At 37.4% G+C, this 26,067-nt stretch overlaps 2 protein-coding genes across 5 annotated transcripts in view; one reads left to right on the forward strand and one right to left on the reverse strand.

Moving 5' to 3' along the window:
- Positions 1 to 24,511, forward strand: LOC109423558 (serine protease Hayan-like). Its single transcript, XM_029867455.2, has 4 exons — positions 1 to 919; positions 976 to 1,505; positions 1,935 to 2,124; positions 2,195 to 24,511. Exons 1-4 carry the CDS (start codon positions 865 to 867, stop codon positions 2,212 to 2,214), a joined length of 795 nt encoding a protein of 264 aa, XP_029723315.2. The 5' UTR covers positions 1 to 864; the 3' UTR covers positions 2,215 to 24,511.
- Positions 1 to 26,067, reverse strand: part of LOC109423620 (ankyrin repeat and fibronectin type-III domain-containing protein 1-like) — a 324,977-nt gene that overhangs the window by 135,378 nt on the left and 163,532 nt on the right. The window lies entirely within an intron of this gene.

Consider the following 26,067-nt stretch of genomic DNA (forward strand, 5'->3'; position numbering starts at 1 on the left):
GCACCGTCCAAAACCTATGCATTAATGTCGCGCTAATTTAGTACATGCTATCCCGAAGAGCCGAAATTTCCCCGCCGATTTTACCTGCTCGCCATGCAAATGGGAAAGCAATAAAGAACAACCACACAACCAGTTTGGCTGGAATACCTGCTACGAACAACTGACTTCGTGTGTTTGCGGTGACGCACCGTAAGATCCAGAAGACCTCGTCATTGTTGGTCGTTGGGGGCGACACTTTTTTTTGGTTAATTCTGTGAGATGCGTCAATTAGCTGAGGCTATTATCTTGGGTTTCAGGATAGGTTGTAGGAGATATCGCGAGATCTGTAGGTCGAGCAGTCAGGAGCACAGGTTTAGCTGTGGGACTTTACCTGATGTATAAAAGCGACAGAGCAGCTTTGGGTTTGGTGCGCAATAAAATGAATGAGTGAAGATGCGTCGGTGCTGTTGGAGATATAGACTTGTTCTGTTGTGAAGATGCACGGTTGGGGTACATCCCATTATATTTAAGTCAAGATCGTCACGTGGGGCTTGTTCATGAATGACATAACTTTAGATTTAGGAAGAATGCCATAGTCGTGTTTTGCTTTCGTCACGTCAACTGAATAGCGTCATATCGAATACCCTACTTTTGTGACCCATTTCACGTAGTGTAATTTATGAATCAGCCTTCAGGTGTTAGTATGTGTTTGGCTTACCGTTACCGTTCGAGGGATGGGTAGTTCCGAACTCAATGTTATTGCCACTCTCGGTGGCACTAATACAATCACTTTTTCGAATCAACAGCAAAGGTCCGCCAGTTCCGAAGATGGGTCACTTGTTGTAGTCTTCAGTTTGCCTTTGCATCAAGCGCAGTTGCTGCGAAATGCGCATCAATCGGAGTTTGTGTTTTCCCTGGATCTTCCTAATGATCTGGTCCGGTGAGTCACTCTCACAGCAAAGTGTGCCATATACTTCCAATATCACTTATCCGCAGGGAATGGCCAGCGGTTTCCCACCTACGAAGTGTCCCACACGGCTTTGATCGGATGGACCCAATCCGATGGGACCATCAAGTTCGATTGCGCGGGATCGTATCTCGGGAAGAACATCATCATGACCGGAGCACGCTGTCTGGAACGCAACGGTGCCCGTACTGACATTGTACGGCTTGGAGAAGCCATGGGAACCCCCAGAGATTTCCATGTACAGAACATGACCGTCCACTATCGGTACCAGGCGGAATACTACTACCACAATATGGCGATCATCTTCTTGGTGGAAGATCCTGAGCTCGTTTCCAGTCGGTTCAAACCAGCGTGCATATACTCACGACCACCACCGATACCGGAGGGAAGGGTTCACCTGATCGGTAGGGACGCGACGGGAACGTACCACCGGACGGAACTTGATCTGGTAGATTCGGTCAAGTGTCACGAGTACTACAGTCCAACGAAAAAACTGAAATACGGTGCGCTGCTGGTTTGTTGCATGTGCGCGCGAAATCCCGATGTTCAGAAATGTGCGGTAAGTACTCATCACGTTCTACTTGCTGGCTTTATCAAGGTTTTAAGTTAGTTTTAAGATCTAAATCTGCTTACATTAACTATGATGAAATCCTTCTCGAGTAACATATTGCAAACACACAGAATCGAGGAGATCTATAAAACCAACATAAAACCAAAATAAAACAGTTTGAGTTTTATAACGACTCTTGAAGCTTTCTTGAAGCTATTAGGACTTAGTTTTGTTGCTTGTATTATAGAAATTCAAGTTTTCTAGAATTTTATTACTACAATAAATCCTTGCCAAACCCAAAAAACATTTTGCTGACCAATTAGCCTTGTGGAGGTTTTGAGAACCTTCATAAAACCTTAAACCTTTTAATTTGTTTTTTTGATGAATCTACTCCATGAAATCCTTGTTTCCTAACGTTTTGAATCACCTGTATTTCAGTCGGAGCTCGGCTCGCAGATGCAGATCATCTTGGAAAGGAACGGCAAACGGGTTCCCTTCTTGGTCGGGCAGAAGACCATCAATCGGTCCTGTGGATCGAAGGTTCCCGGCATCTATACCCGGCTGAGTTCCGATGGGCACCTGCCGTGGATATCGACCGTCGCTCGGATGGATTTTCGCGATCATAACGGTAGGATGTTGAGAAAAATATTGACTTAAAATCATTAGTATACATTTTGATTCACTTGTTTTTCTTCCAGCTTGCATTGATAAGTACTGAATAATATCGCCAGCTAAAGTAATACAAAAAAACAACTATAGACGTTGAGAGTTTAAATAGATTTATATCTAGAGCTAGTGATTCCAATGATTAATCATCACCGGTATCGATTGTGAGTGACCTGTGATAGAGTTTGTTCATTTCAACCATCCAGAAATGTTCCCTTCTCGGACTAAGTATCTTTCAACAGTAGGGTGCCTGTACCAGTTATCGCACTACCTATGGAGAACTATTTTTACAAAAATAAGAAGAAGACCGACGAATGTCATCGATATGTCAAATGATTGATTCATTTTCATACTTTACAGGAAAAATATAGAAACGGAGCCAAAACGACTTTTAGTATTTATTACGGCGTGTACCAATGACAGGAACCCTGTACCAGTTATGGACACATTTGTTTATTTGGGTTCCACTTCGCACTATTTACATGCAATCCTTATGGGATTTGCCATAACTGGTACACTATGGCGAAATAGGGTGCAAGGTGGCCGAAAAGTTAAGGAAAATGATTAAATTCTCACCAGCAGCAGTTTTTTGTCAAATCAAATGAAACTTGCCATGCAAAATACCTTGCCTATTCCAATCAAGGAAAAATATTACACAGAATCAAATTGTTCTGGGAATTGTTGTATGGAATTACTCAGGAAATCTATCAACAACGTTGTACAGAATACCAAAGACTTTCAAATGCATGAAATGCTATATTGGAAATGCTGTCAACATTCCTCCAAAACTTCATTCTTAACTACTATCTATTTTATATAAATAATTAGATAGACAATGTTTTAAGAATAACACTATGAGTTCTGATAGATATACGCATACCAAATAATCATTGGTAGAGATAATTTTCAGGGACGTTACGCCTAAAAGAAGTAGGCAAATATGAATCGTAGAACATTTTTTCAAATTTCTTAGAGCATTTCTCAACTTTTTTGTGTAGTTAAAATTCACAAATAAAATGAAACTAAAAAATATCAATATTCTTTCTTTAACATTTTCAGCCTCTAGCTGGTTTATTTTCAATGAATATTCTTTGCAGAAACCTCTTATAATTTAAAGTGGAATTGGATAAAAAACTTTGGTAATTCATAAATTCAGTCGAATTCATTTAGAGAATTTTGGCATGTAAATTCAGCCACAATTCCTGAAATATGATGTTACGTTTGTAATATAGTTGATACGTTGTAAAATAGTTTTAAGAATTTTCCATGAATTGGAGAATGCAATTCATAGAAAATTCTTCGATTGTTGCATGGAGTGTGTTACGTTTGTAAATAGCTGTGAACATTTGTCAGTTAATTTTCTGTTTTATACTGTATTTGTTCATTTGGCCCTGAATTTTAATGTGCATTTGTAGCGCTCCAAACATTTCAGGAGCGAACCAGTACAAAACACGCAAGCCGTCCCCTAACACGGACATCAAATTGTAGACGGTCTTGTGTGGTTGCCCGAATCGGGATGCCCCCTTAAGATTAGAAATTCCTAGACAAAACCAAGCTATGAACACAGCATCAAATGCTGTGAACTAAAAGGCAAACTGCCAAATAAAATATAATTCCAGGATGACTGATGGACCAAGAACAATAATGAAACCTCGTCATCCTGCGATTGGACTACGTTATCTATTTAGATAACTGGGCACAATTTATGTTATGCGTTGCATGTTTGTGTTTTGTGCATTTATAATGTTCTATTTTATTTTGCGTATCTAAGTTCCCAGACGTGGGGCCCGATACGGAGAATAATATGTGCATTTATAAGGTTCCAATGTACTATTTGTTACATGCTGGTGTTGTGTTTTCGTTACATTGGCGCCCAACGTGGGGCGTTGCGCATTTATAAGGTTCCAATGTTAATTTATTCGTTACAATGACCAAGAATAAGTTTTTAAGAAAATACTTTGTATTTATTCTATCATTGCCGAATTTTTAGAAAATTTTGTGTCGCAAATAATATCGGGTTTCAAAAAAATGTGTTCCTTAGTAATGCAATTAATCATTCATTGCGATAAAGTATAGGTTAGTGTAAGTGTCAACAGATAATTTAGGGGGAAATTTTCCAACATTTTCTGTGAATGTGGATAGGAAACCAAAAATAAAACGAAAGACATGCATTTCTATCAGTTGACAGTTGACCGCCACAATCACGTGCTGATTTCAGAATCATGCTCCAAATATTTTTAAGAAAAAAATGTTTTTGATTTTACTATAATTCAAAGGCAGTATCCATTTATTACGTAACGCTAAAATCGAGATTTTTATAAACTCCCCCCCTTCCGTAACGCTTTTTTGTATGAAAATCCTAAAATTTTCATATGGATCGTAACGCTCGGCCATACTCCCCCCCTCCCCCTAGAGCGTTACGTAATTTGTGGACGGCGCCAAATATCTTACGTTACAGCGAACCAATTCCAAATGTTTAGACACGAATTGGAAGCTGATTAAACTATCTTTCGGTCAACTAAACTCAGCTTTTGCGTCAAATGGATGAAAATTGTGTTGTAGTGTACAAAAAAAATCATCCTTTTTGGAAATTAAAAAAAAAAAAAATTGAATAGATTGATTTTTTTTCTCAACGTACACTTGAAATAGAGGAAATGGTGTACTTTTGCCCGTTTTGTTCTTTTCGTCATGGAGGGTTTTTGGAACCTGTTGAACTCAGAGTTGGTCTCAAATCCTTCCCAACCAAACTGAATTATATGACCAAGTTTCAAGCAATTTGGCCTACAAAAACCCCCCATGACGAAAAGAACAAACCTGCCGATAATACCCTATGTCACCCTATACAATGTTGGCGAGTTATAGTTTAGATTAATCAAAGCATTGGTTATGGAGAATAAGATGTATGAAGTGAAGTGAGCAACTTTGTTAATAAATCGAACAAAATCGATTTCAAATCACCAGCCTTGTATGGGAAGTTGAAACAATTCCGTGCAAGAAAAATAACCGGGTGACATATCAAAAAAGCATTACAAAAATACTTGAATTAATCATTTTCAGAAGGCGTTTCAAGGTTATTGCAGGGGAGATCCCAAAGAGATTGCTTAAAAAAATAAAATTCCGGTAACTTTTTCCAGATTTATGAATGAATTTCCAGGAAATTTTCAGAAAAAAATACCACATTTCCGGAAGTTTTTGAAAGGCTTTATTTATGAATTTACACTAAACTAAGGGTAAAAGAAAATGCGATTCATTTTCACAGGGATCATTCCAGCTTATTTTCCAGAGAAGTAATTCTGGAAAATATGGAAACAGGGCGATACAGTGTTTGCAATATTAATTTGGTAATATGGGATGCTTTACTAATACTGGAATTTTTAGTAGCACATTTTCACTTGAATCACTAGTTTAAATAAAAAAAACCCGATTTAATCCACCTATGGTGAACAGAACCCTTCTTACACTTATTAAAAATATTGTTGTATTATGCGTATTAAGCAAATTTATTTTGTGTGATTGACCAAAAGTTCTAGAAAATATTGTTGATTTGACATCTAGTGAATTGGTTCCCAAAATAGCATCAGACCATGGACTTACCAGAAATGCCAGACACCTCCTAGAATCTTATATGGAATGTTAAAAAAATAGCTTTCATATTATGAAATATTGTATCTTTTGTTAACTGCCAAATAATCTTGAATCGATTAACAAATGGATAAGAAAATCAGCGAGATGCACTTTGTCTAATATCTCTTAATCAGTCGAATAAATTGGCTCCGAAGTACTTGGTATTCATGGTTATGGTGTAAAAAGGACAAAAATGATATATCTACTAAGTTAATCAGTTTTGGCATTAACTAGTTATTTTGTCTGTCCGGTTCTTGCATTTTTTCCACAATATATAAATTCAAAGCTTTCATTTAACATATTGTTAGTTTTCATAAAATTCATGTGTATTTGCAATTTGATAATTAAAATTTTGTTGAAAACAATAACCTGCTAGAATATACTTTGTATGATATCAGCATAATTTATTGAAAAATAATTTCCCATAGACTGGTGAAAAACTAATGCAAGATAACAAGTGAATACAATAATAAAAACCCGATTTAATGAAATACTCTTCGTAAGATATCTCAGTAATCAAATGTCGATTCGAAATAAAATGTCAGGGCCTTATACAAGGATAAGCTGTAGCTTTCATTTGGTGCTTAGAGAACCTAAATCGGTTGACAGATGGCTGAGATATTTATTATGGTACCCTTGGTCCAAAATCTCTCAAAAAGTTAACCTGTATTACTCCCAAGTACTCTTTGAAAGATATCTCGATAATCAAATGTCCAATTGTAATGAAATTGTATAGGGTTCTACTAGAATGTTGTAGCTTTCATTTGGTGCCAGGATAACCGAAATCGGTTGACAGACGGCTAAGATATTTATTATTATACAATTGGTCAAAAATCTCAAAAAGTTTAGTTGTATAAATCCTAAGTACTCTTCGAAAGATATCTCTGTAACCAAATGTCCAATCGAAATAAAATTTCTGGGTGATCTACTAGGATGCTGTAGCTTTCATTTGGTGCCAAGAGAATTTAAATCGATTGACAAACGGTCGAAATATTTATTATGATACACTTGGTCAAAAATCTTAAAAAGTTTAGAAATATGACTCATAAGTACTCTTCGAGAGATATCTCGGTAACCAAACGTCCAATCGAAAAAAAAATCAATAGCGTTCTACTAGGATGTAGTAGCTTTCATTTGCTTCCAAGAGAACTCAAATCGGTTGACAGACGGCTGAGAAACGTGCGTGACTTTTTTTTGTAACGCACATACCCACACACACATACACACATACACACACACACACACACACACACACACACACACACACACACACACATACAGACATTTGCTCAGTTCGTCGAGATGAATTCATTGGTATATGAGACTCGGTCCTCCGGGCCTCGGATCGAAAGTCGGTTTTTCGAGCGATATTTATACCCTTCTTATGGGTGTAAGAAGGGTAAAAACACTTCACTATTACTTCACATTTGCAGAATAAAAATTAAAAAAAAATGAAATTTTTAAAGAAAAACTAGAATTGGCAAGCGATCTAATCTGTCCAAAGATAAACAAAATAGTGGAATTAAAAGTAATTTGCTCAACCTTTTCCATTTTTTTTAAGTTTCATTTTTTAGTTTTTCTTTTATAAGTAATAGTAAAGTGCTTTTTTAAATATTTGCTAGAAATATCAGTATCGCAAAAAAGTGCTCGCATCATTGCGACATGGATAAGGAGTGTATCGGAAATTAACTATAAACATTCAGGATGCTCTATCTCGAAGCATGTTTGGTCTTATCATTTCGGTTCTTCTATCAAATCTTCACAATACAGTCAAGTTTAGAACAGCCTGAAAAAAATTGAAAAATGTTTAGCATTATTGAAAATTTTGTAGAATGAATACATCTCACAAATTAAAGTTTTGGACAAATTGTTGTTTTTTAAAGATTTTTCAGCGTTTCAATAACCTGTAGCGAATAAAACTTGTACGGCGAAAAATCCAAAAAATATTAATTATTGTTAGCAGTTATGTACACATAACATATCACCGAACACCAACTTAAAAAAAAATATTTATGATCGAAAAACACTCAACATTTAAAAAATGACATATCCTAAAAAAACACTAATTTTTTGTCGAACTTTGACAGTCTGTTTTAAATATCTTCAAAGGTTATACAATTCCGTTCTCTACTAAAGCTACCTCGTCGTTAAGTTTAAAAACATTTCCAATTAAAAAAAAATGAATTTACAATTTGATGTATTTTTTATTTGCGTAACCGTGCTTTGAATGAGCATCAAAAAATAGGGTCCCTGAAAAATGACCTTTTTTCATTTTCAAGAATTGCGCTCAAATGGAATCGAATTTTTTCTTGAAAATTTTTTTTTACCTATATTATGAGCAATCTGGGAAAGAATATATTTGCGCTAATATATTTTAAAATATCAAAAAAATTTCCATTTTTTCCGCAATTTCAAATTTTTAAAAGGTGTCCAAAATTTCAAGATCATGCGTTTAAACTTTGAGATTGATGACCATGTAAAAGAATTATTTTTACAAAAGCAAAAGTGCCATTCCTTTATCTGAGGATTTATATAGTACCTCCAAAAATAAAATTATTTATAACTTGAATTAATTATTTTTTAGGATGTTTTGAACATATATAGTTAATTTCCGATACAGTCCTTACTATACTACTTTCTAAGGTATTTCTCAGAGAATTGTTTTCCGTTAATCATTTCAGCATTCTCGCAGAAATTTTCTTGGGAAACCTGTGAAAAAAAGTGTCCACCAATTTATCCGGGAATTTTTTGAGAAATATTTTTCAAAATATCCATAAAATTTTCTTCAGAAATTTCTGCAAACTATGTAGGTACTGTGCGTCATAGGGCTAGCAATTCCTCTGGGAATTTATATGAAAATTATTCTTGAATTTCCTCTAAGATTTTTTTTCTCGATTTTTTAAAAAAATCCAGGAAAATATTTGTAGGAATGTTTAAGTAATTACACTGGGAACTCCACTGGCAATTGCTTTGTAATTAGCTGTAGAGGCCTGCAAGTGATTCATCATAAGAACTCCTTCGTGAATTCCTTCAGGGATTCTCTTCTTTCCTCTGGGAATTCCTGAAGAATGTTATCCGTTCCATTTCTGAAGGAGAAAAATCTCCGTCAATCACTCTTTTACAAAATTAGCGATTTCAGCCTTTCTCAACGAATATAGTACTAGGCCCACCCTATTCTATAAAAAATCCTTTTTTCCGGAAAACCCACAAAACTCAAGCTTATCGAAGTGCATCGCTCAGCTCCAAATTGCTCTCGTTAGGGAAGTTTTACCGAGTGCAATCTCCGTCCATCTAACCGTACGCCCATCCAAACTGGGTCCCGTATCACAAACACACACTCTTCAAAGTGTTTAGTGAGATAAATCCTGCCATAAGAGCAGTTCTGTCGCCTTTTTTTCGGCGCATCTCGACTACGACGGAAGGAGCTTCCTATGCTGAGGCCGCCATGGCATCCGTCGAAAGTCAATTAAGTTTAAGATCCTTGGTCTTTTCAAACACTCCTAGTCGAAGTCGAGAGCTTCCGCATTTGAGTGATGCACACGTATCCATGGGAAAGATAAGGACGAAGGGGAAGTCCTGGTGGGGGATGCGAGAATGAAAAGCGTTTTCCATTGTGATGATGTGGAGCTGGCTGGATGAAGGAGTGGAAACTTGAAAGAGTCGGTGCCAGGTTATCCACGATGGTGGGGGTGGGTTGTTAAACTCTTTGTGCACCATGTGTCACTTTGAAGTGGATGAGGTGGGATGCAACAGAGGAGGAGAGTAGTTGGGCTTCTTACGTGCGCTGCGGGTCGTTTAGTGCTAAAAATAGCATACAAAGATCCTCTTCTCAACTGGGAGTATTTAAGGTTGGTTCTCTGTGGCGTATCCTACTAGGTTGTGAACACAGACGGGGTTAAAGTTTTCGATCGCTCCTGTCCAGGGCGCTGACGATTATCCTAAGATGTTTTCCAATAACGTGACCAATAACTTTGATGGGGAAAAGATATTCATGCGGTCTGATATGCTAGTCCCCGTGGGTGCAACCATGTGCCATAGTGCAGCAGCACCTTCGCCGTACAGACAGGCGACACCCGTCTTGGATGGGAGTTCTATTTTTAGACAGGAGTTTTCTTTTCCCACCAGGCGAATGCACTTTTGAACCCATTCACTGTATAAGCTCGACCACTTGGGAGGACGCATCCCTTCGCTTTCGCTGCAAAGAACTTACTAGCGACCTGAAGATGAGGCAATGACAAATGTGGAGCAATTATTATTAAACAGGCTAGAAATAAATTTTTGGTTCTTCTAGGCATTATTCTGGGTATTACTATGAAAACTTCTTTGTAAATTTCTCCAATATTTTTTTTCCGAAACTTCCACCACAAATACCTTTCAAATTTTCACCAAAAATCCAAAAATATCGAATATGCATTTCATCAGGAATTTCGCTTCGAATTTAATCATGAATTCATGTGAGAATTTTACCACAAGTTTCTTTGGGATTTCCATCAGTAATTCCTTTCAGGATTACATCAGGAGTTTTTCTAAAAATTCACCAGGACTATCTTTGAGAATTCCACTACGAATTGCTCTTGAAATTCGACAATAATTCCTCTGGGATTTGCACTAGGAATTTTTCTCGGAATTCCACTAACAATTCCTCTGTGAATTCCATTAGGAATCCCTCTGGGAATTCCAACAGGAATGCCTCTGAGAATTGCACTAGGAATTTCTCTGGGAATTCCACTACGCATTCCTCTGGGAATTCCACTCACATATCTTCATGGAATTTCTCTGTGAGTTCTTCTGGGAGTTTTTCTGAGAATTTCACTGGGAATTCATCTGGGAATTTCCCCAGGAATTCCTGTGAGAATTTCAATTGGAATTCCTCTGGAAATTCCATTAGGAATTCCTCTGAGAATTTCAATTCCCAGGAATTTCTCTGTGAGTTCTTCTGGGAGTTTCTCTGAAAATTTCACTGGGAATTCATCTGGGAATTTCCCCAGGAATTTCCCTGAGAATTTCAATTGGAATTCCTCTGGGAATTCCTCCAGGAATTTCTCTGGGGTTCTCATGGAAGTTTCTCAGGGAATTCCCCCGGGAGTTCTTCTGGGGATTTTTCTGGGAATTCTTCTGGGATTTCTCTTAGGAATTCCACTAGGAATTCCTCTGGCAATTTCACTGGGAATTCCTCTGGGAATTCCATCACAAATTCCTGCTCGCAATCCACCAGGAATTTCTCCGAGAATTTCATTAGATATTCCACTAGAAATTTCACTAGGAATTCCTTTGGGAATTTCACTAGGAATTTCTCTGAGGTTCTCATGAAAGTTCCTCATGAAATTCCGCTGGGAATTCTTCTGGGGATTTTTCTGAGAATTCTTCTGGGAATTCTCCTAAGAATTCCACTAGGAATTCCTCTGGTAATTTTACTAGGAATCCCTCTGGGAATTCCACCACAAATTCCTGCTCGCAATCCACCAGGAATTTCTCTGAGAATTTCATTCGGAATTCCTCTGGTAATTTCACTGGGAATTCCCCTTGTAATTTCACTTGGAATTCCTCTGGGAATTCCACTAGGAGTTCCTGTGGGAATTCCACTAGGAATTCCTTTAGGAATTCCACTAGGAATTCCTCTGGGAAAGCCACCACACATTTCTAGGGAAATTCCACCACAAATTCCTGCTCGAAAACCACCAGGAATTTCTCTGAGAATTCCACTAGAAATTCCTCTCATAATTGCACTAGGAATTTCTCTAGGAATTTCACTAGAAATTCCTCTGGGAATTCCATTAGGTTTTCCTTTGGGATTTCCACTAGGGATTCCTGTGGGAATTCCACTGGGAATTTCTCTGGGAATTAAACTGGAAATAAGTCTGGAAATTGCACTAGGAATTTATCTGGGAATTCCACTAGGAATTTCTCTCAGCATTCCACTAGGAATTCCTGGGAATTCCACTAGGAATTTCCCTGGGAATTCCACTAGGATTTCCTCTCAGAATTCTAGTAGGAATTCCTGTGGGAATTCCACTAAAATATCTTGAGGGAATTTCCCCAGGAATTTCTTTTGGAATTCTACTAGGAATTCCTCTGCGAGTTCTCCTGGGAGTTTCTCTGGGAATTTCACCGGGTATTCCTTTGGGAATTACCCTGGGAATACCGCTAGGCATTTCTCTGAGAATTTCAATACGAATTCTTCTGGAAATTCCACTAGGAATTCCTCTGAGAATTTCAATAGGAATTCCTCTGGGAACTCCACTAGGAATTTCTCTGGGGTTCTCATGGAAGTTTCTCAGGGAATTCCCCTGGGAATTTTTCTGGGGATTTGTCTGGGAATTCTTCTGAGAATTCTCTTGGGAACTCCATTAGGAATTCCTCTGGCAATTCCTCTGGGAATTCTACTACAAATTCCTGCTCGCAATCCACAAGGAATTTCTCTGGTAATTTCACTTGGAATTCCTCTGGGAATTTCACTAGGAATTTCTTTGGGGTTCTCACGGAAGTTCCTCAAGAAATTCCACTGGGAATTCTTCAGGGGATTTTTCTGGGAATTCTTCTGGGAATTCTCCTAAGAATTCCACTAGGAATTTCTCTGGCAATTTCACTAGGAATTAATCTGGGAATTCCACCACAAATTCCTGCTCGCAATCCGCCAGGAATTTCTCTGAGAATTTCATTAGGAATTCCTCTGGGAATTTCACTAGGAATTCCTCTGGGAATTCCACTAGGAATTTCTCGAAGGTTCTCATGGAAGTTCCCTAGGGAATTCTCCTTGGGATTCTTCTGGAGATTTTTTCTGGGAATTCATCTGGGAATTCTCCTAAGAATTCCACTAGGAATTCCTCTGGCAATGTCACTAGGAATTCCTCTGGGAATTCCACCACAAATTCCCGCTCGCAATCAACCAGGAATTTCTCTGAGAATTTCATAAGGAATTCCTCTGGTGATTTCACTAGGAATTCCTGTGGAAGTTCCACTAGGAATTCTTCTGGGAATTCCAGTAGAAATTCCTTTGGGTGTTCCACTAGGAATTCCTCTGGGAGTTCCACCACAAATTCCTCTGGAAATTCCACCACAAATTCCTGCTCGAAATCCACCAGGAATTTCTCTAAGAATTCCACTAAACATTCCTCTGGGAGTTTCAATAGGCATTCCTCTGTGAATTCCACTAGAAATTCCTCTGGGAATTCCATTAGGAATTACTCTGGAACTTCAGCTAGGAATTTCTCTGGGAATGAAATTTCGCTGGGAATTCCACTGAGAATTTCTCTGGGAATTCCACTAGGAATTTCTCTGGGAATTCCACCAGAAATAACTCTGGGAACTCCACTAGGAATTTCTCTGGGAATTCTATTAGAAATTACTCTGGAACTTCAGCTAGGAATTTCTCTGGGAATTCCACTAGGAATTTCTCTGGGAATTCCTCTAGGAACTCCTGCAGGAATTCCTCTAGGAACTCCTGTGGGAATTCCGCTAAGAATTCCTTTGGAATAATGTCAAGAGTTGCTTGTTTCTTCTTTGAAATACGTCACATCTCAGGAATTCCTTCCGAAAGAAATTCAAGGAATCCCATATCTTCTCGCTTGATGATAGATCAAACGCTCCCAACCTCGCGTTAGTTTCTTTCGGTACCAACGAGTATCAGTAAAGACCGAAGGACGATCCGTAACGACCAGGACAGGAAAAAAGCGGAATCTGGTTCGACACAAGTTCCCTAGACATAAATCACATCCACTAGTAGGTGGAAACAATACCCGGTTGGATCGCCTGTGCCGCGCCGTGGGACGTGCTGCGCTGGCTGGTAGCACGCGGCCGTGAGGAAATTGGATTTATTTTGCTTTAAAGTGGGTGCACTTTTTCTTCAGCGTCCAACGTGAGGACTGAGAAGGATCGTAACCGGGCGGGAAGATATATTGCACTACAAACTGGTGATGACGGGCCGGGGAAAACTGATGACTAAAGTTGTTTTATTTTACGTTACGGGCGGAAGTTTTCCCCCGGAAGTTTAGCGATACAGATTGTACGGATGTCAATTTTGGAAAAATTGTTTGGGAATTTTTCGCGTCCAATGACAGTTTTATTTTTATTTTACGACGAGAGTTCATCTCAAGTTTCCCTGGGAGTATCTCTGAGAACTCCGGAAGTTTCACTGAGTACTCCTCTGGTAACTCTACAGGGATTTTTTTTTTATGAATTCCACTGAGAATTCTTTTGGGCATTCCACTTGAAAATTTTTCTAGGAATTCCATTGAAAACTTCTCTGGGAATTCTACTAGAAATTCCTCTGAGATTTTCACTAGTAATTCCCCTGAAAATTTCACTAGGAAGTCCTCTGGAAATTCCGTAGGAAATTTGAATGGACATTCCTCAGCGTATTTCACTGAAAATTTCTCTAGAAATTTCTCTGGGAATTTTATTGGGAATTCTACTGGGGATTCCGCTGGAAATACTCTGGGAATTCCAAAGGGAATTCTTCTCAGAATTCCACTGGGTGTTCCTCCGAAAATTCCACTGAAACTTCCTCTGAGAACTCCACTGGGAATTGCTTTGGGAATTCCATTGGAAATTCCTGTGAGAATTCCACTGGGAGTTCCTCGAAGAATTCTACTGTGAAATCCACTGGGAATTCCTCTTGAAATCCCACTGGGAATTCTTACTTGGAATTGCACAGGGAATTTCTCTGGGAACACTTCAGGGAATTCCGTTGGGAGTTCCACTGGAAAATACTCTAGAAATTTCACTGGACATACCTCTAGGAGTTCCACTGGAAATTCTTTTAGGAATTCCATTAGGAATTCATCTAGGGATTTCACCAGGAATTCCTCTGGAAATTGCTCTTGCAATTTCACTGGGAATTTCTATGGATATTCCATTGACAATTTCTCTGAAAACTCCACTGGAAATTTCTCTGAAAGCTTTACTGGGAAATTCTCAGCAAATTCCACTGACAATTCCTCTGGAAATTTCACTAGAAATTCTTCCGGTAATTCCATTGAGAAAGCCTTTGTGAATTCTACTGGGAATTCCTCTGGAAATTCTTTCAGGAATTCCACTGGGTATTCCTCTGGGAATTCCACTGGAAATGCCTCTGTAAATTCCACAGAGAAATTCAGCTGAGATGTCCTCTGGTAATTCCACTGGGGTTTCCTATGAGAATTCCAATGGGAATTCTCCTTGGAAATTCACTGGAAATATCGCATCTGGAAATTCCTCCGGGAATTTCATTGGAAATTCTTCCGGGAATTTCACTGGAAATTCCTATAGAAATTTCACTGACAATTCCTCTAGAAACTCCTCTGGCAATTCCTTTAGGAATTTCTCTAGGAATTCATCTAGGAATTCCACTAGGAAATTTACTGGGAATTTCACTTGGAACTCCTCTTGGAATTTCACTGGGAAAGCCTTTGCATCTTTCAGCAAATTCCACTGAAAATTCCTCTGGAAATTTCACTGAGAATTCCTTCGGTAATTCCATTGAGAATTCCTCTATGAATTCTATTGGGAATTCTTCTAGGAATTCCACTGGGAATTCCTTTGGAAATTCCACTGGGTATTCCTCTGTTAATTCCACTGGAAATATCTTTGGAAATTTCACAGGGAATTCCTCTGGGAATTCCACTCGGAATTCCTCTGAGAATACCATTGGGGTTTCCTCTGGTAATACCACTGCGAGTTCCCATGACAATTCCACTGGGAATTCCTCTTGGAATTTCACTGGGAATTCCGCAGGAAATTCCACAGAAAACGCCACAGGAAATTCATCTGGAAATTCCCCTGGAAATTTCCTCTAGAAATTTCACTGCAAATTCCTCTAGAAATTCCTCAGGTAATTCGTTAAGGAATTTAACTAGGAATTCTTCTGAAAATTCCAATAGGAACTGCTCTTGGAATTTCACTTGGTATTTCTCTGGATATTCCACTGAAAATTACTCTGGAAATTCCACTACGAATTTCTCTGGAAGTTTCATTACAAACTTCTCTCCAAATTCCACAAACAGTCCCTCAGAAAATTTCACTGGGAATTCCTCCGGTGATTCCATTTAGAATTCTTCTGTGAATTCTACTGGGAATTACTCTGGGAATTCCACTGGAAATGTCTCTGGAAATTACTGGGATTCCCTCTGGTAATTCAACTGAGATTTTGTATGAGAATTCAACTAGAAAATGATCTGGGAATTCCTCTTGAAATTATTCTGGGAATTTATCTGGAAATTCCACTGACAATTCTAATGGCAATTGCACTGGGAATTCCTCTGTGAATGCTACTGGAAATGTATCTGGGATCAAATCGAACTGACTGAATTGAATTCAATATACTGAGATAAACATCTTCCTACGGATATTCTATTTTTAGTACACAAAAGGTAAACGGACATAATCCTTTATCTCTTATGTTGGTGTTGGGCTTGGTATTGGGTATACAATATAAGTAAAAACAGCTTTCTTCTTTCTCGGCTACATACATAACAAACATTATCTGCGTTCCGTGATGTTCCCATTCATGTGTCAATCTCGCACCGCGCACAGCCCTCCCACATCCATCCATTAGCCATCTCCCAGTGCAGCAAATCCTAGAACAGCAGCGAAATAGCTCAAACAAAGCAGCAAAGTGCTATTGATTAACGATCCATATACCTTGGCAAATCCCAGCGATCCCGAGATTTTTTTTTTCGCTGCTTGGAAATTCCGGGAAGCGGAAGCCGAGCGCAGGCAGGGAAAGGCGCTTCCAAGCACTTCTCTTACATCGAGGAAGAAGTTAATATTAAATTAAAATTTGTTTCTCCTCTTTTTTATGCTTATCCGTCAGCCAGTTAGCCAGTAGCTTCCGGCAGTTGGCCGACTCCATCTGTTTCTCCTCCTGTTCCAATCTTCGGGGTGGAAAGTTTTTCCGTTCTTGTCGGCTGTCGGTGAGTACCGATTTCCAGCAGTCCGAAAACTGTGAACATTTCAATGCAAACATAAAATGCTAAGAAGTACACCAAGAAAATTTTTGAGAAACGGCAATACTTGATATTTTTTTTCTTGAAATGGTCATTGAGATACTGAAATAAAAAAAAAATCGAACCAAGTGTCATCTCCTGCTTTTAATTAAGTTTTTGTAAATTTTTGATATTTTTGTATGAAATATGTCAAATTTATGTATGAAGAATTTTATTTATTCTTTGGCCGTTTTTTTTAGGAAAATTTGTTTTCGATTTGAATCTACATTTTCTTAGACTTCGATAAAAACAAAAATTTGTATATAAAAACGGTTTAATTTTAACTTTGTTGAGTGGTACATCATTAACTCAATTGTCGCAAAAATCCCTTTTGCCTCCAAAATCCTCGCCCCCACGAGCACCTTACTCATCGACATTCAGTGAATTTAATATGATTATTCCCCTTCGGAAATGGCGTGCAGTTGTAAGCCGGTGTGGTTGGCCTTTCTGCTCCATTTCTTCCAGCAATGATGGGAGTGGCGGGAATCGATGCCGGTGCGGTGGTGCTCTCCCGATTGGAATTATGACGACAATGCGGACAATCGATGGATGTTGAGAAATGTAGAATTTTCCGCCTTATTCCGTGTCGTTTCCCATTAATTTTCGGAGCGATTGTACAGATTGGTAGTTTCGCGGAATAAAAGATTTTGTTGCCACGTCATTCCTTGCTTTGGCGGAATTGGGCGCTATCGTCGTCGAACGTGGGAAGCCCAGCTGTCACTCATTTGACAGCCATAATTAGGTGTTGAGATTCATGGCGGTTCCGATCTGGGACAGAAAATGAATTCCGATTCATAGTTATGCTGTTCAATCGAACTGTATATAATACTTGGTGCTATGAGAAATTATCGGAGCTTTTTTTTTAGTATTTTTTTACTTAAATCAAACAATTGGTGCTTTTCACAACATGCTTTCCTGGTGTTTTTGCCTTTTGCATGCTTGTTCATTTGGTTTTTGTTTCATTTAAGTTTGCTATTAGTACTGATTGCTTAATTTGCTTTTCTACATTTAATTAATTTTTACTTATTTTGTTTCACTTTTTTTTATTTTCTTGATTGTTTTCTTACATTTTTTTTCATTTTAACCTGTTCTGTGTTTTATTTATTCTCTTATATGAAAAGATGTGAATGTTGACAATGCGAACGGATACCATTAGCAGAACCGTGATTTATGCTTCATTTTTGAACGGACATAGAAACTCTTCCACCATTCACTATTAAAGCAATTTCTCTCAATTTAGAAACGCTAACATAGAGAAGAGCTAATAAACATCACTTCGTGCGACAGGCGAACTGTCGACCTCCGTACCCTTGCACAATGGCTCACTGAAGTGGTCTTATTTCCTTGTTGATCCATCAATCTTCGGTGGAGAGAAAGTGCACCAGAGCTCCCTCGGTGCCTACTCCAGCTGCAGCGAATATACCAGCATATATAAAAGAAAAGAGTTGATGAGATACTCCGAGACGTACCTACTACTACTATGCATCCCATGCAAGGATATGTGACGCCACTTTCACTGCAGGATAGAAGACGACCACACTGAGGACAATGATAATGATGATGAGCGATGAGACGATGACGATGATGACGATGAGACAAAAAAAAACAAATAATTGAAGAAAATTTATAAAAATTCTAATACCTCCTGCTTGTTGACCTGTGTGAAATTCTACTCAATCGAAAATCTTGAATATGGTACACCGGGGCAAGTTGAACGGGTGGGGTAAGATGAACAGCGGGTTAACATGATGTTTTCTTATGATGATAAACAATTTGATTGCCATTTTTTTTGATTCCGTTACAGATCAGGACATTTTGTCCCAAAAATATTTTTTTAGTATAATTTAGCAAAAAATTAGTTTAAATCCCCTAAATCCTTCCCTCCCAATTTTAAGTTTTTGTAATCCCTAACCTAGAAACAACCGCGAGTACTTCGGTTTCCCAAAATAACATAGTATTTAAGGAAGTAAAATAAAAAGAATATTAAAAAAAATAAATAATGAAAAAAAAGAAAAAAAAATTAAAAAAAAATGTTAAATGTAAAACTATGTGAAAAAATGAACAAATGAATTCGGCTCAGTTATGCCCATGTGGCGCCAAAGCCTTCCAAATAAACTAATAAGTGAAAAAAAATTGATTGCCATAATACATAGTTTTTGATTCAAACAATCTTTAAACGAAGGATAAATTTCCAAATTTTACTGTAATCTATTTCAAAACTTTGCGTTTCATCTTGCTACTGGGTTAGCGCGTTTCATCATCTACTGGGGTAAGTGATGTAGAAACCTATAAAGAAACTTGAGAAAAAATCATGAAAAGTTCAGGAGGAGCTTCTGAGCAACTCAGGAGAATCACTTAGAAAATCTTCAAAATAATATCGAAGAGAAACCTCTGCAGTAGTTCCTAAAGATATTAAAGAACCGACTTCCTAAAAAAATCCTGTAAAAACGTGTGTAGTAATTTCTGAAGAAACTCCTGGAGAATTATTTGGAGAAATTGTTAAAGTAGCTCCATGAAGAACGCCTTTAAATACTTCCAAAGCAATTCCCAGAAAAAGGCATAGAAGAATTACTGTAGGAACTAATGAATGTTTCTTTCAAGAAGATGTGGAAGATTCTTTGATTTTTTTCAGAAACAAAATAAAGTTCTTGAAGAAACCCTAGAAAAAGTTCATGTAGAAAGTTCTGGAGAAACTCATGCAAAAAAAATGTAGAAACCTTCTTGATAAATTCTTGTAGAAGCTTCCAGAGATAGTCTTGGGAACAAGTCTGGAACTAATGGAGTTCCACCTGAAAAAACTTTAGAAAAGCTTCAGTAGAAACGGCTAGAGAAACCCAGAAACAAACTCCTGGGGAAACATTTTGAAAAAAATCCTGTTTATACTGGAGCAACTCATGGAATAATGCCTGGGTCCTTGGTTTCCAAAAAAACTTCTGGAAAAACTCGTGTAGACACTTTTTTAAGAAACTCTAGAAAAACTTTTCAAAAAACTTAATGAAGAAACTCCCACAGAAACATTTGTGGACAGAACATCCACAGACATTTGTGGAAAATGGTTAGAAAACCTTTTGGGACCTGGACAAATTTCTGTGAAACCACCAGGAGCAACCCACGGACAAAATCCCGGAGAAACTTTTGAAGAAACTCCTGGAAACCCCTTTAGAACGAACATCTGAAGCAAGCCCTGTATAAACGACTGGATAAATTCCTGAAAGAACTCTTTGCTAGAGATAGGGTATTGTACCATTTGGGCAGGTGTACCTATTTTGGGCACCTGCCGCTATAACTAAGTCAATTTCAAACGGATTGATTTGAATTTTTGTATAGAGTTAGGCATGTGCAGTATCTTACGCTATACAAAAACTCAAACCAATCGGTTTGAAATTGACTTAGTTATAGCGGCAAGTGCCCAAAATAGGTACACCTGCCCAAATGGTACAAGACCCTACTCCTGGAAAGCTTTGAGCGAAATTCGGAAAATTTTCTGGAGAAATTTCTTGGAAATCCTTTAGGTAATTGTCTGATGAAACTCTATGAAGCACTCCTAGAGAAAAATGTGGAGATAGTTATAGAAGAACTAAGTAAGAAGCACCTGAAGAAATCTTTGCAAGAACTTTTGAAAATACTTCCTTGGAAACTGCTAGAGCGAATTCTAAATTAAACTCCTCGAGATAATGTGGGAGAAACTCCTGGAAATAATCCAAGAGAAACTTTTCGAGAAACTTATGGAGAAACTCCTGCTAATCTGTTGGAAAATCGAATATTTTATGAAACTATTGGAGATACTCCGGGAATAGTTTATGAGGAAATTAGTAGAACATCTTCAAGAAAAGCTGTTTGATAAATTTTGAAGAAAGATTCCCTGATTTTTTTCAGAAACAAAATAAAGTTCTTGAAGAAACCCTCAAAACCCTCAAAAACTCATGTAGAAAGTTCTGGAGAAACTCGTGAAAAAATGTAGAAAAACTTCTGGATATATGTACTCTTCTAGAAGCTTCCAGAGAAACCTATGGAAACATATCTGGATCTGGAGTAATTCTTAAAAACAGAAATTCCCAAAACACCTGTAAAAACTTCAGAAAAGCGTCAGTAGAAACGGTTAGAGATACCCAAAGACAAACTCCTGGGAAAACAATTAGAAAAAAAGGAACACTCATCGAATAATTCCTGGAGTCTGTTAAAAGCTTCTAAAAAAACTCGCTTAGACGCTTTTCAAGAAACTCCAGAAACAACTTTTAAAAAAACTCAATGGAGAAACTCCCACAGAAACATTTAAAGAAATTTGTGGAAAAATGATAGTAAACCTTTAGGGACCTGGACAAACTTCTGTGTTACCTCGAGGAGTAACCCACGGACAAAATCTAGGAGAAACTTTCGAAGTAACCTCTGAAAACCCCTTTAGAACGAACATCTGAAGCAAGCCCTGGATAAATGACTGTATAAATTCCGGAAAGAACTCCTTGCTAGAGAAACTCTTGGAAAGCTTTGGGCGAAATTTGGAGAAACTTCTAGAACATCATCTGGGGAGACTTCTGGAGAAATTTCTTGGAAATCCTTTCGATGAATGTCTGATAAAATTCTTGAAAGAACTCCTTGAGAAAAATGAGGAGAAACTTATAGAAAACCTAAGGAAGTAGTTTCTGAAGAAATCTTTAAAAGAACTTTTAAAAAATACTTCTTTAGAGACTTCTAGAGCGAATTCTAAACTCTTCGAGATAATGTGGGAGAAACTTCTGGAAATAATCCAAGAGAAACTTTTCTAAACTAGAAACTTATGGACTGCTAGTCTGTTAAAAAACAAATATTTTATGAAACTATTGGAGATACCACTGGAATAACTTATAAGGAAATTGGTAGAGTAACTTCAAGAAAAGCTATTTGATAAATTTTGACGATTTTCCGCAGAAAACTTTTAGAAAATTTTTACATTATCTGCTGGAAGAAAAAACTCCTGAGAAAACATCTGGGGATTATTGAGAAGAAACTTCTGGAGTAATTTCTGAAAAAAAAAATACATGTCAATAGTCCTAGTAGAAGTTTTTTTTAGGAACTCCAGGAGAGTCTGTTGAAAAAGCAAACTTTTGGCGAAACTCCTGAAGGAACTCCAGGAAGGACGCCCAAAAAAAACTCTTAGAAGAATTACTAGAGCAACTTCTGAAAACTTTCTTTACTGAATTTATGAAAAAAATACTCAATACCTGAGCAAATTTCTTGATATTATTACGAGTTTTTTTAAGAATTCCTGAAAAAATCTAAAAACAAAAGAGGTTATTCTTAGCAGTACAGAACAGTCAGAAAATCCGAAAGGTCCGGTGGTGTTCTTAGACGATTTTATAGAGGCAGTGCGTCCAACCGTTGTGCAAACGAAATGACTTATTTTTTAGAAATTTCGATCTTAAGGCGAAACTCTCTCATTTTTTTGGTTTTTGATTTTTAATTAAATAACAAAGCAATATTTTCAAAATCGGTTTTCGTACACATGTAGAGTATGGATCAAGGTATCTCCTGAATTTTTCCCTGGTGGAAAATGTTTTCCGTTTTTGTAGAAGCCATTTTTTCGTGAAATTTTGTTTAAAAATGGTTTCTGCAAAAACGAAAAACATTTTCCGCCAGGAAAAAATTCAGGAAATACCGTGATCCATACTCTACATGTGTACGAAAACCGATTTTGAAAATATTGCTTCGTTATTTTATTAAAAATCAAAAACCCAAAAGTGAGGAAATGGATCCAGTTTCGCCTTAATGTTTTAGACCAATGTTTCTTAAAATTAGTCACCCAATGACTACTACTATGATGAACTGCAAACCTCTCTAGTATCAAGACACTGGCATAACCTAAATTGGCTTACATTTTTTGATTTACTAAACCCTCTATTATCCAACTCTGCCTTTAGATGCGGTTTAGTTTGGTCATTTTTATATTTTTCTTGCCTGGGCAATCTAAACTTTTGTATTTTTGGCTTACATTTAGTTCATTTATTGTAAAAAAGTTAGTTGAATACACTAAAACAACTTTCCTTTCAATTACACGGAAAATAAAAAGTGCCATGAAAAAAAAATATTTCAGCAATCATAAAATTTCCAAATGATTTCGTCTTAAAAAATCGGTGTCCCAAAAAGGGTTCCAGGGAAAACGTAAAAGTGTAGGGATGTTCAAAAAAAAATAAAAAAAATAGAAAAAAATCACAAAATCGCTAATTAAAAACTTTCCAAAACATGTTTAAATAGATTTTAGATGACGATAAATTATATTTTAACCTTTTGAAGCCGGAATTTTTCCATGCGTTATTATGGGGTTTTTTCTACGTTTTTCTGTAGTTGTGGTAGTCAATACCATAAAAACGGTAGAATATCACGCAGAATATTTTGTCAGGATATCCTAGACCATCCAAACGCCGTTGAGAATAACTACTGTTACCATCAAGAGCTAAACTTCAGGATGTTTTTTTTTTTGTTTAGAGAGACTTTACCGTTCTCGGCATTCGTCTCTTAGACTTCAGGATGTTTTAGACGACCCTGAATGTCCCAAAGGTTCAGGGTAATATATAGTAACTTCAGGTTGGTCCAGTAACCGCGATTGATTATGAAACGTTACTCAGTATGTCAAATATTGCTGATGTTACGAGAGTAGAGCTGAAGTTCTGAACTCAAAGATAGTTTGGCTGACCTGGGATATTCCCATACTGTCTCTAAATAACATTTGAGATTTCAAGAGCTTCACGAATCTCAGCAGATTATGCTATGGTATTATTTATGATGAAAACACATAAAGTTTTTCCTGTAGATTTGAAGGACTTCATTATATAACAGTTTGGACGAACCTGAATGTCCCAAAGGTTTATAATAAGCTGGTAGACTTCAGTTTGGTCCAGTAACCACGGATAAATATGCAACGTTGCTCAATATAGCAGATATGGCTGTTGGACTGTTGTTGTGGGCCTGAAGTCCTAAACTCCAAGGTAGTTTGGCTGACCTGGAATATCCCTATAGTGCCTTTAAATGACATTTGAGATTTCAAGAGCTTCGCAGATCCCAGCAGATTGTGAAATGGCAATGCTATTATTTATGTCGAAAACACATAAAGTTTTCCCTGTATATTTGACGGACTTCATTATAGAACAGTTTGGCGGACCTGAATGACCAAAAGGTTTATAATAAAAAAGTAGACTTCCGATTGGTCCAGTAACCACGGATGATTATGCAACGTTACTCAGTATAGTGGACATGGCCATTGTTACGAATTTAGACCTGAAATCCTGAACTCCAAGGTAGTTTGGCTGTTCTGGAATATCCCTGTAGTGTCTCTAAATGACATTGTGTCCTAAATAACATGTCCCTCTGTGTCTCTAAATGACATTTGAAATTTCGAGAGCTTCGCGGATTTCAGCAGATTATGCAATACTATTATTTATGGCGAAAACACATAAAGTTGTTCTTGTAGATTTGAAGGACTTTATTATAGAACATTTTGGACGTTCTTGAATGTCCCGAAGGTTTATAATAAGCTAGTGGACTTCAGATTGCTCCAGTTACTGCGGTTGATTATACAACGTTACTCAGTATAACATATATGGATACTGTTACGAGTGTAGACCTGAAGTTCTGAACTCCAAGGTAATTTGGCTGACCTGGAATATCCCTATAGTGCCTCTAAATGACATTTAAGATTTCAAGAGCTTCGCAGATTCCAGCAGATTATGCAATGGCAATGCTATTATTTGTGGTGAAAATACATAAAATTGGTCTTGTAGATTTAAGGACTTCACTATACACTGCAAATTTTGTTTACTGGTATTCAGCAAACTTTGCTGATTTTTTTTGTGCTGATTTCATTCAGCAATGCGAATTTACTGAATACCAGCAATAATTTTTCAATTTGCTTAACCACCCAGCAATTTTGACAGTTGATCAGCAACATTGTGCTGAAAATCAGCAAAAATTTTGCTGAAATTCAGCAATTTATTTTGCTGATTTTTTTTGTGCTGGAAGCGTTTCAAAAAATTTGGTGTGTAGGATAGTTTAGAACACCTAGTACATCCCAGAATCAGAGCCGTAGCGTGGTCCCATGGCGCCCTTGGCAAGCATTCAGATTGGCGCCTTACGGCAATTGGCTTCATTAGCGGTGTTGAGTTGAGATGACTCCTGAGTCTGCATGTTGGGACGGGTAGTCACTAAATCTCGACAGCAAACACGGTTTTGAGTGGTGTTAGCTTCAAGCTACAAAATTCGATTTTATTAAGGTGGTGATATGATAACAAATGTAAACAACTTACGATTTTAGTGATCGCACTACAGATAAGAGAGGAATCGTATCGAAGATGCCTTAGGTTTTAGTTTTGAATCAAGTTCAGGTGATAATTCATAAGTATTTGTATCGATAATCCTTGTGAATCTGCGGTTTGGAATTTCTTCAGTTCAGATCACTAGTTTTAAGTACAAATTCACAGTTTCGATATTAGACTTGCCAATAAATTTATAAGTATTTAAAATTTATAACAATTTTTTCTGATTTTGTGACCTTACGAGGACGAAATCAACATTCGATGACTTGCATGTCTCGATCGCTTTGACACTTCTATCACATCTTGTCACACTTGACAAGTTGTTCATGTGCGGCCTGTTAGAAAGTGTTCCCCGCAAGCGGCGTCGCTGCACCGAGGGGTGTTGACGGCACACTGCATGTCAAACTGAGCCGAAATCCAAATTTTCATGAATTTTGGTGCCCGGGAACCTATTTAAAAAATCAGTTCGAAGTTTGTATGGGCTCGATTTGTCGAATCGCCCCTTGTTGCATTTTGTAAGGAGCGGAGCTGTCAAGCAGTTGCCCAGCTGTAAAAAGGTGATTTCAAAAAATGTCTGAAATTGATTTTAGGTACCAAAATAAAGTTCTAAAAATCTTTAAAAAAAAAACAAAGTGGCTCGAAAAAGGTGCTCTTTCTTTAAAGGTTGGGTTTTGGTGTTCCGAAGAAACAGATTTTCCCCAAATTTTTCTTTTTTCTTAGAGTATTTTTCAGTTGTGTTTTTTTTTAGGAGTTTGAAACGACCTTTTTAATTTTGAATTTATCTTTATTATTACTTAAATTAAAATTTGCTTTATCAAATAAATTTAACAATGGCTTCTACTGAAGCCAAATATTTCCCAGAAAAAAGTGAATTTTCAGTAATCATTAGACGCACCATGGACATGGAAGAATGCCGGGAAAAATTCCTATAGAACTCTCTTTATAAGTTTTTTGTTGAAATCTCCAGAAGAATTCCTGCTGGAATCACTGAACGAAATTCTGAAACTCTGGAGGAGCTCCTGCAGGAATATTCGGAAG

Source organism: Aedes albopictus, chromosome 1, assembly GCF_035046485.1.
Source record: "Aedes albopictus strain Foshan chromosome 1, AalbF5, whole genome shotgun sequence".
Taxonomy (NCBI): Eukaryota; Metazoa; Arthropoda; class Insecta; order Diptera; family Culicidae; genus Aedes; species Aedes albopictus.

Coding starts and splice junctions, on each gene's coding strand:
- LOC109423558 (XM_029867455.2), top strand. CDS start 865: ATGCGCATCAATCGGAGTTTGTGTTTTCCCTGGATCTTCCTAATGATC. Junction 1,506..1,934: donor CCGATGTTCAGAAATGTGCG/GTAAGTACTCAT, acceptor CCTGTATTTCAG/TCGGAGCTCGGCTCGCAGAT. Junction 2,125..2,194: donor GGATTTTCGCGATCATAACG/GTAGGATGTTGA, acceptor TTTTTCTTCCAG/CTTGCATTGATAAGTACTGA.